Here is a 17,324-nt window from a genome sequence, read left to right as displayed (position 1 = left end):
TCTATAAAAATATACATTTTATTTCAATTTTCGTTTTTGTGTTTCAGAGGAAAAATCAGTGCTAAGACATTTCTTTGTTCCAGACCATTCTGAAAGAAGAATTTATGCAAATGCGTATAAAATGCTTTAAAAAATTGAACAGAGATGTCTTGAGGGTATTTAATAGGTCAGGCCCCAAAAAAGATTTTTCAAGTTACTAGTTGTTCATTTTGCTTTTGGACAGTGTTTTCTCTACTTCCTGTTGGCCTTCTGTAGCTAATCGTAGCTCCGTGTAGCTGTCTTTATTTTTTCTCTAGAATCTTTTAGATAACTATCACTATCTGTTTTTTTTTTTGTTTTTTTTTTAAGTGGTAAAATATAACTTAATTCACACCATATTTCTGATATTATCGATCAATCTTATCAGATTAACTTTGATCGTTCACTTTTATTTTATATCCGTGGGTGCAGTTAACCCGCAAAGTGTTAGCACTTGTTAGCTTGTCATTAAAGTGGGGGTGAAATGCTTGTTTTCACTCAATATCCTGTTAATCTTTAGTACCTATAGAGTAGTACTGCATCCTTCATAACTCCAAAAAGTCTTTGGTTTTATTATATTCATAAGAGATAGTCTGTACCGATTTTTCCCGGAAAAAAAACGACCGGCTGGAGGCGTGACGTGTGGGGGGAGCTAAAGAATCACGAGCGCGAGTAAGCTTTTGCGTTGAGAGCGTTTGGAAGCTGTGACATTACCGTGAGGAAAAAAACATCATCCAAAACAAACCATGGCTAACAGTCAGATTCAGCCGTTTATTTATGATCCAGAATCAGATCCCGAGGCTGAAACTGAACGAGAGCAGCAGCAGCAACAACTTGCTCCGAGCGGGGCTCGAACCCGGGTCTCCGATGGGAGGCGGACGCACTAACAAGGAGGCAGAGATATTTTAAGCAGTTTTACTCACCGCCTGTGGTTCCAACACACAATCGTGACCCTTTTTCGTTGGGATTGCATCATCCTTAAGAAATAAACGATACGCAAATCCGTCGTCAAACTGGGCCTTGTTTGTAAAACAAGCATTTTCGAAATGCAGGGAACAAACACAAACACTTGCACAACTCAGTTTATGCTCTGTAAAAATAAACTACAACCAAAAACACACTCCTTTTGTGACATTTCGCGATGCTCTCGCTCTGATCAGTGATTGTCTGTGCTCAGCCTCTCATTGCTCTGCTATACAGGAGCGCGCGCTCTTCCGGCAGACATGCCCTCAGGACCCACATAAGGAAATTCCGCTCCATCTAACGTCACACAGAGCCATACTCAAAAAAAACCTTTCCGAAACTTGTGACAAACCAGAAGGAGTATTTTTGGAAAATAAATACTCCTTCAAACGTACAACTTAATTTTTGAAACTTTGTCCATGTTTAGCATGGGAATCCAACTCTTTAACAGTGTAAAAAAACTCAGTATGCATGAAATAGCATTTCACCCCCCCCCCCCCCCCCCTTTAACGTTTTCCTTTCTCCTCTCTTCTCTCTCGCTCCAGTTTTTCACAAGTTCATCAAACAACTGCAGTAAGAATATTTCATCAAGTACGGTGAGTAATGGCTTCTCCTGCTATCGTTATTTGCACCTCTTGCCACATGTACAGTTTATCTATCTCTGCCGCTGATGAGAGATTCACATGTGATAAGGCAGCGTAGTCGTGGGTCAAAACACCGCTCTTCTGTTCCGATCAAAACATTAAACAGGTTCTCCCAACTCAGTGATGCACCCACTAAGAAACCTGATGATAGGCTAATGCTAAACGTACATACAGTAAGATTGTTATTCATGCCGGCGCTAATGATGTTTGACTTCGCAAGTCGGAGATCACTAGAAATAACTTTAAAGAGGTGTGTGAACTTGCAAGCACAATGTCAGACACTGTAATATGCTCTGGTCCCCTCCCTGCTTACCGTGGTGACGAGATGCATAGCAGATTGTCATCACTCAATGGCTGGATGTCTAAGTGGTGCCCACAGAATAACATAGGTTTCGTAGACAATTGGACGAGCTTTTGGGGCAGACCTGACCTGTTGAAAAGAGATGGTCTTCATCCCTCCTGGGGTGGCGCCACTCTTCTCTCTAGAAATATGGCAAATAGTCTTACTGTTTATACTTGACGAACTGGGGCCCATGTCAAGAAGCAGAGAGACTGGCTAAACCGACCGTCTGCTAGCTGCCTCACATCACAGAGGTCAGTTAATTCTCAGCACATATTTGTTTACAAAATCACTTTTGGTAAATAATTTGATCACTGATCATAATCTTGATGTGCTCTGTTTGACAGAAACCTGGCTAAAACCTGATGATTACATTTATTTTAAATGAGTCCACCCCCCAAGATTACTGTTATAAACATGAGCCACGTCTAAAAGGCAAAGGTGGAGGTGTTGCTTCAATTTATAACAATGTTTTCAGGATTTCTCAGAGGGCAGGCTTCAAGTATAACTCATTTGAAGTCATGGTGCTTCATTTAACATTATCCAGAGAAACAAATGTTAATGATAAATCACCTGTTATGTTTATACTGGCTACTGTATACAGGCCACCAGGGCACCATACAGACTTTATTAAAGAGTTTGGTGATTTAACATCCGAGTTAGTTCTGACTGCAGATAAAGTTTTAATAGTTGGTGATTTTAATATCCATGTTGATAATGAAAAAGATGCATTGGGATCAGCATTTATAGACATTCTGAACTCTATTGGTGTTAGACAGCACGTTTCAGGACCTACTCTTTGCCAAAATTGTAAATTCTACTTCTTGTTACAAGTATGGAAGAACCATCACTTCTACCACAAAAGATTGCTTTTTAAGTTATCTTCCTGATGTATCCAAATTCCTTAGCATATCCAAAACCTCAGAACAACTTGATGATGTAACAGAAACTATGGACTCTCTCTTTTCTAGCACTTTAAATAAAGTTGCTCCTTTACGCTTAAAGAAGGTTAAGGAAAACAGTTTGACACCATGGTATAATGAGCATACTCGCACCCTAAAGAGAGCAGCCCGAAAAAATGGAGCGCAGCTGGAGGAAAACAAAACTAGAAGTATTTCATATTGCTTGGCGGGAAAGTAACATATCCTATAGAAAAGCATTAAAAACTGCTAGAACCGATTACTTTTCTTTTCTTTTAGAAGAAAACAAACAACCCAAGATATTTATTCAATACACTGGCTAAATTAACGAAAAATAAAGCCTCAAGTCTTGACATTTCCCAACACCACAGCAGTAATGACTTTATGAACTACTTTACTTCTAAAATCGATACTATTAGAGATAAAATTGCAACCATTCAGCCGTCAGTTACAGTATCACATCAGACAGTGCACTATAGACCCCCTGAGGAACAGTTCCACTCATTCTCTATCATAGGAGAGGAAGAATTGTATAAACTTGTTAAATCATCTAAACCAACAACATGTATGTTAGACCCTATAACATCTAAGCTCCTAAAAGAGGTGCTTCCAGAAGTCATAGATCCTCTTCTGACCATTATTAATTCCTCATTGTCATTAGGATATGTCCCCAAAACCTTTAAACTGGCTGTTATTAAGCCTCTCATCAAAAAACCACAACTTGACCCCAAAGAACTAGTTAATTATAGACCAATCTCGAATCTCCCTTTTCTGTCCAAGATACTAGAAAAGGTGGTATCCTCACAATTATATTCCTTCTTAGAGAAAAATGGTATATGTGAGGATTTCCAGTCAGGATTTAGACCGTATCATAGTACTGAGACTGCTCTCCTTAGAGTTACAAATGATCTGCTCTTATCATCTGATCGTGGGTGTATCTCTCTATTAGTTTTATTGGATCTTAGTGCTGCATTTGACACAACTGACCACAACATTCTTTTGCATAGACTTGAACACTTTGTTGGCATCAGTGGAAGTGCATTAGCATGGTTTAAATCTGTGTGCTATTTGATCGCAATATTTCCTTAGAAAGCCACGTTTCTAGCATTTGTAAAACTGCATTTTTCCATCTCAAAAATATATCTAAATTAAGGCCTATGCTCTCAATGTCAAATGCAGAAATGTTAATCCATGCATTTATGACCTCAAGGTTAGATTATTGTAATGCTTTATTGGGTGGTTGTTCTGCACGCTTCGTAAACAAACTACAGCTAGTCCAAAATGCAGCAGCAAGTGTTCTTACTAGAACCAGGAAGTATGACCATATTAGCCCGGTCCTGTCAACACTGCACTGGCTCCCTATCAAACTTCGTATAGATTTTAAAATATTGCTTATTACTTCTTAAGCCCTGAATGGTTTAGCACCTCAGTATTTGAATGAGGTCCTTTTTACATTATGATCCTCTACGTCCGCTACGTTCCCAAAACTCAGGCAATTTGATAATACCTAGAATATCAAAATCAACTGGGGCGGCAGATCCTTTTCCTACTTGGTGCCTTAATTCTGGATTAACCTACCTAACATTGTTCGGGAGGCAGACACACTCTTGCAGTTTAAATCTAGATTAAAGACCCATCTCTTTAACCTGGCTTACACATAACATACTAATATGCTTTTAATATCCAAATCCGTTAAAGGATTTTTAGGCTGCATTAATTAGGTAAACCGGAAACACTTCCCATAACACCCTATGTACTTGCTACATCATTAGAAGAATGGCATCTACGCTAATATTTGTCTGTTTCTCTCTTATTCCGAGGTCACCGTAGCCACCAGATCCAGTCTGTATCCAGATCAGAGGGTCACTGCAGTCACCCGGATCCAGTACATATCCAGACCAGATGGTGGATCAGCACCTAGAAAGGACCTCTACAGCCCTGAAAGACAGCGGAGACCAGGACAACTAGAGCTCCAGATACAGATCCCCTGTAAAGACCTTGTCTCAGAGGAGCACCAGGACAAGACCACAGGAAACAGATGACTCTTCTGCACAATTCTGACTTTGCTGCAGCCTGGAATTGAACTACTGGTTTCGTCTGGTCAGAGGAGAACTGGCCCCCCAACTGAGCCTGGTTTCTCCCAAGGTTTTTTTCTCCATTCTGTCACCGATGGAGTTTCGGTTCCTTGCCGCTGTCGCCTCTGGCTTGCTTAGTTGGGGTCACTTCATCTACAGCGATATCATTGACTTGATTGCAAATAAATGCACAGACACTATTTAACTGAACAGAGATGACATCACTGAATTCAATGATGAACTGCCTTAACTATCATTTTGCATTATTGACACACTGTTTTCCTAATGAATGTTGTTCAGTTGCTTTGACGCAATGTATTTTGATTAAAGCGCTATATAAATAAAGGTGACTTTGACTTTGACTTTGTCATTATTCAACTAATCACAGGTTTATATTAAATTTCCATCTACAATCCATAATGTGTCTCAATATATTCTGCGCTAAAGCACATGCATTAAGTTTGCCGCAAAGCACAGACAGAAGTAGCCTAATAATTGTGAAAAAGAAGACCTTTTTAATTATTTATTAATAAACGAATGTTTTCTTGTCGGCTTCAAGATGAAATTCCCAGTGCTGTCTCTCTCCACATGGAAGCGTCTTTAGAGAGAAATGCAACCTTCACAGATTGCATTAGGCTTTCGTTTTGAATTGATTTCGTTCATAAGACATTTCAAGCTTTCTATAGATATATTTCTCATGTATGTGAGACACCCCAATTTTCATTTAATTATCAGGAAAAATTTCAAGTGATCGAGAGGGCGCCTCCCTGTCATGCATGTGCATTAATAATTTGAATATGAATAATTATTCACATATTGCATATGCATTATAAAGTACAGTATTGTTCAAAATAATAGCAGTACAATGTGACTAACCAGAATAATCAAGGTTTTTCATATATTTTTTTATTGCTACGTGGCAAACAAGTTACCAGTAGGTTCAGTAGATTCTCAGAAAACAAATGAGACCCAGCATTCATGATATGCACGCTCTTAAGGCTGTGCAATTGGGCAATTAGTTTAATTAGTTGAAAGGGGTGTGTTCAAAAAAATAGCAGTGTGGCATTCAATCACTGAGGTCATCAATTTTGTGAAGAAACAGGTGTGAATCAGGTGGCCCCTATTTAAGGATGAAGCCAACACTTGTTGAACATGCATTTGAAAGCTGAGGAAAATGGGTCTATCAAGACATTGTTCAGAAGAACAGCGTACTTTGATTAAAAAGTTGATTAGAGAGGGGAAAACCTATAAAGAGGTGCAAAAAATGATAGGCTGTTCAGCTAAAATGATCTCCAATGCCTTAAAATGGAGAGCAAAACCAGAGAGACGTGGAAGAAAACGGAAGACAACCATCAAAATGGATAGAAGAATAACCAGAATGGTAAAGGCTCAGCCAATGATCACCTCCAGGATGATCAAAGACAGTCTGGAGTTACCTGTAAGTACTGTGACAGTTAGAAGACGTCTGTGTGAAGCTAATCTATTTTCAAGAATCCCCCGCAAAGTCCCTCTGTTAAAAAAAAGGCATGTGCAGAAGAGGTTACAATTTGCCAAAGAACACATCAACTGGCCTAAAGAGAAATGGAGGAACATTTTGTGGACTGATGAGAGTAAAATTGTTCTTTTTGGGTCCAAGGGCCACAGGCAGTTTGTGAGACGACCCCCCAAACTCTGAATTCAAGCCACAGTACACAGTGAAGACAGTGAAGCATGGAGGTGCAAGCATCATGATATGGGCATGTTTCTCCTACTATGTTAGATTTTGCTGTATTTGGCTGAGCAGTAGTTTGGGTGGCTCGCCAATGTACTAGATTTCTCTAATACATAAAATAAGTAAGCTTGATCAAAGTTCTTGTGGGGAGAAGAATTTATTGAAGGTAGCAGTGTAGCAGTTCTTCAGCAGTGATGTTAGCATGTCATCCTTCATACAATCTTAACCCAAAGTACTGTCTGTGAGAACAGACCTTTATACCTGTTAACAAATGTGCTACAAACAATACAATAACACCCCATGGAGAGACAATGATAGTGTAACCTTTTGGTGACTTGAAAGGATCTCTCCCATGGAGAGCCCATTCAATGACTTGATGTTGACCTAAGAGGTGTGAACAAAGTACAGTTGCCTACAGTTGATTCCAAATACATCCAACCAAAGTTAATTAAAAACAAATAATCTTTCAATCCCCCCTTTGATCATTTTTGATCACACATAATAGAAAGAACATACAAAACAGTTATAATTTTAGTAGTCATGTACACATGCTGTATACAGGTTCCTTCTTGCAATACTTTTCAGTAATCATGAATACAGAATGCTGCATACAGGCTCCCTTACTTAAGATGACAGAATAAGAGTTCATGGTGAGGTTTGCATTATCTTTAATGCCTAAGTTATTTTTTTTATTTTAATGTTGCGATCTTGTGGAAGTGACGAATGTTGTTGTGTTCTGTGGATGTTAAGGCATGTTTATCTAGGTGGCCAGTGCAGTTTGGTCCAAGCGTTGGATATCTTTGCTCATCCTCTGAAACGCTGGGACACCTACAATCACACCAGAGAAAAGGGAAACAAATCTTTCCAAAGAAATAGTTTAAACAAAATATGCCTAATTACCAATATAACTGTCCCTATTTAATGTTGGCAGGACACTACAGTGTTTATCAGTGGTGAAATGTTCATGTCTTCATCCTCAGGCGACAAGCTAGAGCCTAAAAACTCTAGTCCCACCATATTTGGACTCTGAAAAACACTACTGCCATCTATCCCTCATCTCTAGGCAAATTCACATCAATCCACTCATTGTTTCCCTGTGCCTTAACTGCTGTGTCAGTTACTAAAAGATCCTCAATTGGTCTTTCCCATCTGTATTCTTGTTGCGACACATCAGTTTTTTTAATCTTTACCCATTTGTTGGGCACTAAACCATGGCTCCCTTTTGGAGGTGCCAAAACTTGATTCTTGGCATTGTGTACTGCCAGACTGAGTCTTTCATCAGTTTGGACAAGGCTGTCAGATGTTAGATTTTCAGTGGACATGGGCCGGCCTGTGACATGTTCAAAAGGGCATAGTCCATTTTCCTTGTGGTTTTCCTTAAGGCATCGGTTGTCATCATGTTTTTTTACATCTCCCATTAACAATGATGATTGTTTCCTGGCCAATTCAATTTGAATCTGTTTACTATGTAGAACAGTTTGTGAGTTTTGCTGAAGTTGTCTTAATGCCGCTGCATGTTTACCTCTCTCCTTTACGGCTTGTTTAGCAGCACCGTCTACTAGGACATCCTCTGTGGCTTCAGTTGTTGAGGTTTCATGGAGTCCATCAGCTTTTGGATAAGATGTCACTAGCTGGTGCTGCAGAGAGAGGTTCTTCAGTTTCCCTGTGGCTCCACAGCATTTAGCAGAGTCTGTTTTTGTTTGGCTGTCAACTGCTGAAACCTCTTCAACAGGTGGTCGTCATCACTTTGTCTCAAACTCAGCTTACAATCACGAATCCAGTGTCCTTCCTCGTTGCAATGTCTAAATCTTTCCTGAGTTTTCTCTCTTGAGTGTCTCTGATATTCACTTTTTTCGTATCCCATTGTCCTGTTGTTGTATGACAAGGTTTTGGATTGTAAAACTCTGAGATCGACTTCCTGTGTTCTTTCAATCTTTGCTGACCATTCTACAATCTGCATAAATGTTGTTCCAGTGCTGTCCCAGTCATCATACCTGATTTTAAGAGTTTTAGAAACCTCGGGTTTCAGTCCATTCACAAATATGGTTTTAAAAGGGATGCTAGTGTCTTCACAGAGTTCTTCAATGTTGTTGTTCAAACCAGCATGTTCCATCCAAGTTTGTCTGAAGCGTTCTTCAAATTCTGCAACACTTTCTCCTGTCTTCTGCACACAAGAGGTAATTTTAGCCCAATTAACCTCTGCAGGTTTCAGTTCAAATAAGAAGGTTTGAACCGCTTCCCATCCAGCTTCAATGTTTTCTTGAGATTCACCAATCCTTCTTTCAACACTTTCTGTAAGTCGTTGTTGGTCATTGTCTCTTAAGTTCACATTAACAATCATCACACTGTCCAGTGGATGTAAATTGTAGATTTTCTGCAAGCGTTGAAGAAATTGCCATACTTTCCGTGGTTGCTTGTACACATCTGGCAATTCTTTTGACCATTTGTCAACTTGCTCTGGAGTAGCTGGCTGGTATGTTCTGTATGGAACATATTTCTTTATTACCTTTTTTACTGTGCGAGTTCGTCGTTCACCATCTTCCTCATACTCCTCTTCATTTTCAGTTTCAGTTCTTCTGTTCTTAATAATTACAGGAGCAAGTCTAACCTTCAGTTTGTCCTTTGTAATTTCAGTATGTGTGTTGATATCTGCATCACTGTTATCAGAGCTGCTTGAAGCTTTTGATTCCAGTCGTTTGGAGAGCAAAGTTAACAACTTGTCATTCTGATGTAACAGTCTTTCTTTGTCCTTCTTTACAGTCTGTAATTGTTCAGCCAGTGCTCGAACCTTTGCTTTCTCTGCTTTTTTCTCATGTTGTAATTTGTCAGTTTCACATCTCTGTAGATGCTGTCGAATTTGTTTGAGCAAAATTACAGACAAGCCATCTCTGTTGGTGTATGTCCTTAAGCGCTGCATCTTTCCATAAGCCCTTTTAATGTCCGGCAAAGCCCATAGTCCACTCTCTGAGTACTTGATGCTGTACTTCTGGCAGATGTCATCATGGCACTTCCTCAGTCCCAGCCTTTTGTCCAGATATGCATTCAGATTCTCCAACATCTGATCAATGGTAACATTTGGAGGTTCTGTTCCATGTCTTTCTGTTGTTGGCCTCAATGCATGACTATTGCCTTTGTTTTGTGCAGACTCAGCCATGGCGAATACAGGAAAAGTGCCCTCAGAGGTGTGAAAACAGAACAAAAGGTGTTAGAACTGTTAAAGGTACTTATTCAGATTTAAATTCACAGCAGTCTGTTAGACTGACCATTTTCAGTTACACAGACAAATCATTAGTTTAAAAGCTCAGCTTAGTTTTCAATCTTCCATTTAAAACGAAACATTTACATTCAGGCTAATTTTCCTTGTTTAATGTCTGAATTGAGTTCTAGCTCAGAAGGCTGAATGCCTTTTTCAAATTTGTCCCTTAGACAATTTACATTATATATATATATTTTTTTTTTCTGTATTTTTATGGAAGGCAAACAAACTTATAGTTTCATGGTTTTATGCCATCATCTTCTAATTCGGTTTGAACATTAATTTAAATCTACATTAGTGGCTACTGAATTAGCACCCAGTCAAGAATTCCCAATTCTTGCAGCAACATCAGTCCCAATTCTATCTATGACTCCTACAGTCTCTGGAGAAATGGACTAAATTGTTTTTTTTTTTTGTTTTTTTTTTACACAATTCCTACAAACAAAAAGAGAAAGGACCAAGCTTATGCTTCTACAATCTCTTGATTACTGGTCTAAATTGTTTCTTTCACACAATTCCTACAGACAAAAAGAGAACGGACCAAGCCTCTGCTTCTACAATCTCTTTATGAACGGACTAAATTGTTTCTTAAACAATTCCTACAGATACAAGCAGAAAGTACCAAGCCCTTGCTTCTACAGTCTCTTGATTACTGGTCTAAATTGTTTCTTTCACACAATTCCTACAGACAAAAAGAGAACGGACCAAGCCTCTGCTTCTACAATCTCTTTATGAACGGACTAAATTGTTTCTTAAACAATTCCTACAGACATAAAGAGAAAGGACCAAGCCTCTGCTACTACAGTCTCTTGATGAACGGACTAAATTGTTTCTTAAACAATTCCTACAGACTCCAGAGAACAGGATTAAGCCTATAATTACACATCTATGGCTCCTACAGTCTCACGAGAACGGACTAAACCTCTTTCTTGAATGATTCTTATAGACTCAAGAGGACTGGACCAAGCTATAAACACTTTTTCTATAGCTCCTACAGTCTCAGGAGAATTAACTAAATCATTTAAAAGGTTCCTACAGACTCAAGAGAAAGGCCTAAGCCAAACATTTCTTAAACAGTGCTACACTGGTTATTATGGTTACACTACACACATCAAATGATCTGCTTACTTATGAAAAAGTGTTCTTTTAAGTTCTTTTAGAGAGCTGATAGTTTCACTCACCAAATTAGAATCTTTGAGAAAGGTTCAAGTTGATTCAAATAACTTATGTCCACAGATGCGGTCTGTTGATCTTCAACACAAAAACTGTAGAATTTCCAAAACTCTTTTGTTCACTTCTTGTTGCAATTGGTGAGTTCTCTTCTTGTCAGTCTCTCCTGGCTGGCTCGCCAAATTGTTAGATTTTGCTGTATTTGGCTGAGCAGTAGTTTGGGTGGCTCGCCAATGTACTAGATTTCTCTAATACATAAAATAAGTAAGCTTGATCAAAGTTCTTGTGGGGAGAAGAATTTATTGAAGGTAGCAGTGTAGCAGTTCTTCAGCAGTGATGTTAGCATGTCATCCTTCATACAATCTTAACCCAAAGTACTGTCTGTGAGAACAGACCTTTATACCTGTTAACAAATGTGCTACAAACAATACAATAACACCCCATGGAGAGACAATGATAGTGTAACCTTTTGGTGACTTGAAAGGATCTCTCCCATGGAGAGCCCATTCAATGACTTGATGTTGACCTAAGAGGTGTGAACAAAGTACAGTTGCCTACAGTTGATTCCAAATACATCCAACCAAAGTTAATTAAAAACAAATAATCTTTCAGTGTTGGGCCTATTTATCGCATACCAGGGATCATGGATCAGTTTGCATATGTTAAAATACTTGAAGAGGTCATGTTGCCCTATGCTGAAGAGGACATGCCCTTGAAATGGTTGTTTCAACAAGACAATGACCCAAAACACACTAGTAAACGGGCAAAGTCTTGGTTCCAAACCAACAAAATTAATGTTATGGAGTGGCCAGCCCAATCTCCAGACCTTAATCCAATTGAGAACTTGTGGGGTGATATCAAAAATGCTGTTTCTGAAGCAAAACCAAGAAATGTGAATGAATTGTGGAATGTTGTTAAAGAATCATGGAGTGGAATAACAGCTGAGAGGTGCCACAAGTTGGTTGACTCCATGCCACACAGATGTCAAGCAGTTTTAAAAAACTGTGGTCATACAACTAAATATTAGTTGTTGTTTGTACAAAATAGTTTTGAGTTTGTACAGTCAAAGGTAGACACTGCTATTTTTTTTGAACACACCCCTTTCAACTAATTGCCCAATTGCACAGCCTTAAGAGCGTGCATATCATGAATGCTGGGTCTTGTTTGTTTTCTGACAATCTACTGAACCTACTGGTAACTTGTTTGCCACGTAGCAATAAAAAATATACTAAAAACCTTGATTATTCTGGTTAGTCACATTGTACTGCTATTATTTTGAACAAGACTGTATATATATAAAAAAAAATCGTTTTACAGAAAGCTCTGCAAGATTCACATCGGGTCATATTGGTTTCCAGATTGACAAACTCTAAAGTATGAAATTGTGGACACAGGTACTGAATTGTAATATCTGTGTCCACAATTTCTCCTACAATCCTCTCTCGTTCACCTGGTTCTACCTCTGCTGAAGTACCACAGTCATCAACAAGAGAAAAAGTGGTTTCCACAGTTGTGCTCAAGACAAATCTGTGAGCTCGTACCAGCTACCTATTACCAAAGTATGGTTACCCCACACGGTTAAGGAGATGGTTTTAGCCTGGTCTGCAACCGTATATGTTGTCTGTGTCAGCCTCTGCCAGCTCCTAGTGACAGTTTGTTTCTGGGAAAGGAACTGCAACACCTTCACCTTCACAGACACCTTAAAAAAATAATAATTGTAAAAATTAAAGTAATATGCTTACAACCCTTCAAAAACAAAACATACAACTGCAATATTCATCATTATTTTTGCGATTACAATTTATAAATACACCTAACTAAATTATATATTTTTATTTTACACAATAAGTCTTACATCCAAAAACATACACAAGATAAAAATTTACAAACACCTATTTATACCCTTTTCACACATTACAAACCACATACAAGTTTTTATTTGAGAAACAGACAATGTTGCTAAAAAAGTAACAATTTCCTAGTGACTTTAGCACCAAAAATACTATAAAAACTAACCTACACCCACACTAATTCTGAAGACCATCATGGTCTTAATGAAGTGTACGGACTTCACATTTGAGCTAAAATCTGCAAAACATAGGTCCAAGACCAACATTGACTATTGTAGACTATTCATCATACACTTTTTTTTTATTGCAGTACTTATCTTATTACTCAGCACTATTGCTGCAAACACTATAAAACCCAAATGAATCCCAAAACCAACTTTACATACAAGATACAATTAACTCTAACCATAAGCAGATAACTAGAACTTTAACATTTTATTGTGTTGTACACATGAATTTAACATCTTTAAGTCAAAACATACTTTAGATTTAAAAAAAAAAAAAAAAAAACTTACTCTCTGGTACTCCTTGACATCTTGAAAAATTTCTTCCAGTGTCCTCTTCTGATCATCAGCAGTCAATTGATCAAAAGCAAAGGAAAGCTTCTGAACAACAGACAATTTGGACCTTGTATTAAACTTAATATCAACCTTATCTTTTCCTTGGGAGGACTTGCTCAAAACCACACCACTCAATTTCACTGGACTTCTGCAAAAAAGCAGCAATAAACACTACATATATACACATATACACACACACCACATTGCACAAATGTTCTGACATGTAAAAAATAAATGATAAAATATGAACGCTTTCATCACAATAAATATTCTATTAATAAATAAATCTATCAAATTACCAAAAAATAAGCTCAAATGCACAATACAGGGTCATTACCATCCATCTGTAATTATAATAAAAAAAAAATAATTAGACAAACTTTTAAATTATAAAAGACTTACTTGTCTTTTTCCACAAACTGAAATTGATTGTGTCGCTGAACATCAAACACTACAACTCTGCTGTTACGAGTCGCCTCCTGGACTAATGCCGTGAAGTAATTCACGTCACTTGAACGTGACTTCAAAACTGGAGAAACGTTGTGGATGAATCCTTCTACTTCACAACGCGGCTGTTTCCATTTTGACACCTACAACATCATAAACAAATTAAAGTATAGCATCTTTGTTGAAATCCATATTAAATGTAAAACTTGCCTCCAACATCCACAAAAAAATAAAAAAAAATAAAAAAAATTGCTACACCTAGTTTTCAAAACCAGTTAGCCTGTTACAGAGCAAATTAATTCACGAGTTTACACTTACATATAATTAGCTGAAGTATTATAATGCATATTTGGCGTGCTGTCCGGGAACGACTCCGAGCTCGGGAATGGCCCGAACCTAGAGTAATGTTTTCTCTTGGTTCTAAATAAATGCGACATATAGTCCAGTGTGACTTATATATGTTTTTTTCCTCGTCATGACGTAAACGTAGCAAGACGTTTTAACTTTTTTCCACAAACCCTGCTGCCTTCACTCATGATGCACAGAATCCAGACACTTTTAGGTTACAGAGGACTAGGGATGTAATGGTATGAAAATTTCTTATCACGATTATAGTGACTAAAATGACCACGGTCATCAGTATTATCATGGTATTGTTATAATGTGCTGGAAAGGTTAAAAAAGTACATTCACATAAATCACTTAACCAAGTTTTATATTTAAAAAAAACAACAAACAACAAATAAAATGACTTTTTGTTTGCATAATCACTAAAACAATAACATAACCAATGATTTCCGGATTTTAAATGACAACTTGACTGGCAACAGTTTAATAGCATTCAAGATTTCAAGATTGAGATATCTAATGTAAATGTTCAAATAAAGCTTTGAAAAGGTTCACATTTCAGTTTTTTACACTGTTAAAGAGTTGGATTCCCATGCTAAACATGGACAAAGTTTCAAAAATTAAGTTGTTTTTGTTCCAAAAATACTCCTTCTGGTTTGTCACAAGTTTCGGAAAGTTTTTTTCGAGTATGGCTCTGTGTGACGTTAGATGGAGCGGAATTTCCTTATATGGGTCCTAAGGGCACGTCTGCCGGAAGAGCATGCGCTCCTGTATAGCAGAGCACTGAGAGCACAACAGACTTCACTGATCAGAGCGAGAGCGAAATGTCACAAAAGAAGTGTGTTTTTGGTAAGTTTTGGCAAGACAACCCTGCACAGATTACCCCCCCCCCCCCCAAAAAAAAACAGCATTAAGGGACCAGTGGATGGAGCACATCAAGCACATCAAGTAAACAACATGCGATGTTGGCATAAAACTGCACTTTACGAATGTACACCTTAAAAAAAAAAACACACATAAAGTGGAACTTAGTCATAGACGTCGTTGCTGCTGCTGCTCTTGTTAAATTTCAGCCTCGGGATCTGATTCTGGATCATAAATAAACGGCTGAATCTGACTGTTAGCCATGGTTTGTTTTGGATGATGGTTTTTTTCCTCAAGGTAATGTCACAGCTTCCAAACGCTCTCAACGCAAAAGCTTACTGGTGCTCGTGATTCTTTAGCTCCGCCCACACATCACACCTCCAGCCGCTCGTGTTTTTCCCGGAAAAAACGGTACAGACTATCTTTTTCTTATAAATATAATAAAACTAAAGACTTTTTGGAGTTATGAAGGATGCAGTACTACTCTATAGGTACTCAAGATTAACAGGATATTGAGTGAAAACGAGCATTTCACCCCCCCTTTAAATTAGGTTAGACAAAAAGCTGTATTTTTGCAACAAGTTTATTGACTTGTAATAGCAATAGCGATAATCGGGTCCAGTCGGGTCTGTGTCTTCCTGGCGGGTTCGTGTCCAGCTTTCAAATAATATACGGGTCCGGGTCCCGGTAGGAATTTCTCAGATCTTCACGGGTCCGGGTCCAGCTTTTGAAATAATAGACGGGTCCGGGTCGGTTCTGTGTAGTACATTACGTGTCTCTTTCGGGTTCGAGCACAAATTTTTGGACCCCTTGAAGACCTCTACTGGACAGTATTCAAATATCTCCAGTTGTTCATATCGCGGTAATCTAATATGGTTTTAAAGACAAAAAGATTAAACATAACCGGGGGGAATATTATCATTATTTATCGTCAAACCGGTAATCGTTACATCCCAACTTGAAAAATAAACATTATCTAAAGTTTTTACAGTGAATAAAGGTAATCTTCAAAACCAGCAGATGATAAACACAAATATGTAGTTACTCCTCAAAGAACAATGTCACAGTTGTATTCTTGTATATCATTTTGTTTCATTATATAAATTATAGAATTGGGTTTCTTATGAGCTTCCTAAGTTTTATAAGTCTTACAATGCATATGTACTGTGAGATTCAGATCAACTCAAAAGCAGTAAATGTTACAGTGGTCTTTTGGGACCTCCCCGTTAGGACTGCATGATACATTGTTTCAGCATCGATGGTGCTCAGGATTTATTAATCATTCGTCAGCATCCTCAGTCATCTCTCCTTACCGTTTATATGGCAAGTAAAATCTTACTGTACTGTAATGTAACGGGCTACTGCTAGCAAGCGGCTAACCATGTCCCTTTAGTGGCTTTCGTTATTTTATTTGAATGCATTATTTGTTTTCTGTTCCTTTCTGAATAGACACCAACTCATCTATGCATATCACATCCCCTCCACAGCCTGGAATATAACATTTATTTCCATGATTATCCACGCTATCCATTTCTTCACAATATATCTGCAGAACTTCTGATGATTTGGCTGACATAAGCAAATGTTGGGGGTGTAACTATTAGTGATCCAGACTGTAACGTCACAGTCGGTGTCTGATTCTGATTCAACTATTCTTCAGTGGTCTTTTGCATGCACAAGATTTACACAAGGAGAAAACAATGGTGTTTGAGCCTCATATAATGTCACTTCCATTTATTTTTTCCATTTATCAATTAAAACAAGAAACGAATAAATTAAACCTGCACGATTTAACTAAATCCTTGAAACTCTAAAGAATGGACTGATTAATAAAACATCCTAACATTTAAACTCAAGATTTCTTATTATATTTAGCAAAATGCACAAAATTAAAAAAAAAGCTTCATAAATTGACAACTTCAGTGATTTTAAAGGGAGCCTTCTTTAATTGCTTTCACATAATTCAAGTAAAAAAAAAATTCAGCTGCTTTTAAATGCAGGTGTGTATCATATTCCTTGCTGTGTGCCCGATGCTGAGTGCGAAGAACAGCAATTATTCTTATTTGTTTACTTATTATTATTATGTATTAATGTTGGATAATTGGATATAAAATATTATTTACTTTGTAATGCATATGCAAAATGTGAATAATTATTC

General features: G+C 37.8%; 2 protein-coding genes across 2 annotated transcripts in view; one reads left to right on the top strand and one right to left on the bottom strand.

Annotated features, from left to right (window-relative positions):
• The window catches only part of LOC113076213 (zinc finger protein 271-like), a 197,861-nt gene that overhangs the window by 25,500 nt on the left and 155,037 nt on the right, over positions 1-17,324 (top strand). The window contains exon 2 of the mRNA XM_026248873.1: positions 16,158-16,169. Coding sequence (XP_026104658.1) covers positions 16,158-16,169 — 12 coding nt within the window. The remainder of the gene's footprint in view (positions 1-16,157; positions 16,170-17,324) is intronic.
• Positions 6,813-11,612, bottom strand: LOC113076211 (uncharacterized). The gene has a single exon (XM_026248871.1). The coding sequence runs from the start codon at positions 9,823-9,825 to the stop codon at positions 8,326-8,328; it is 1,500 nt and encodes a 499-aa protein (XP_026104656.1). The 5' UTR covers positions 9,826-11,612; the 3' UTR covers positions 6,813-8,325.

This window comes from Carassius auratus, unplaced genomic scaffold, assembly GCF_003368295.1.
Source record: "Carassius auratus strain Wakin unplaced genomic scaffold, ASM336829v1 scaf_tig00019316, whole genome shotgun sequence".
NCBI classification, from domain to species: Eukaryota; Metazoa; Chordata; class Actinopteri; order Cypriniformes; family Cyprinidae; genus Carassius; species Carassius auratus.
Note: the sequence above shows the minus strand (reverse complement) of the source record. Positions and strands in the feature narration are given on the sequence as shown.

What these genes read in the sequence shown, in the direction of transcription:
- LOC113076211 (XM_026248871.1), bottom strand. Translation starts at nt 9,825, where the DNA reads ATGGCTGAGTCTGCACAAAACAAAGGCAATAGTCATGCATTGAGGCCA.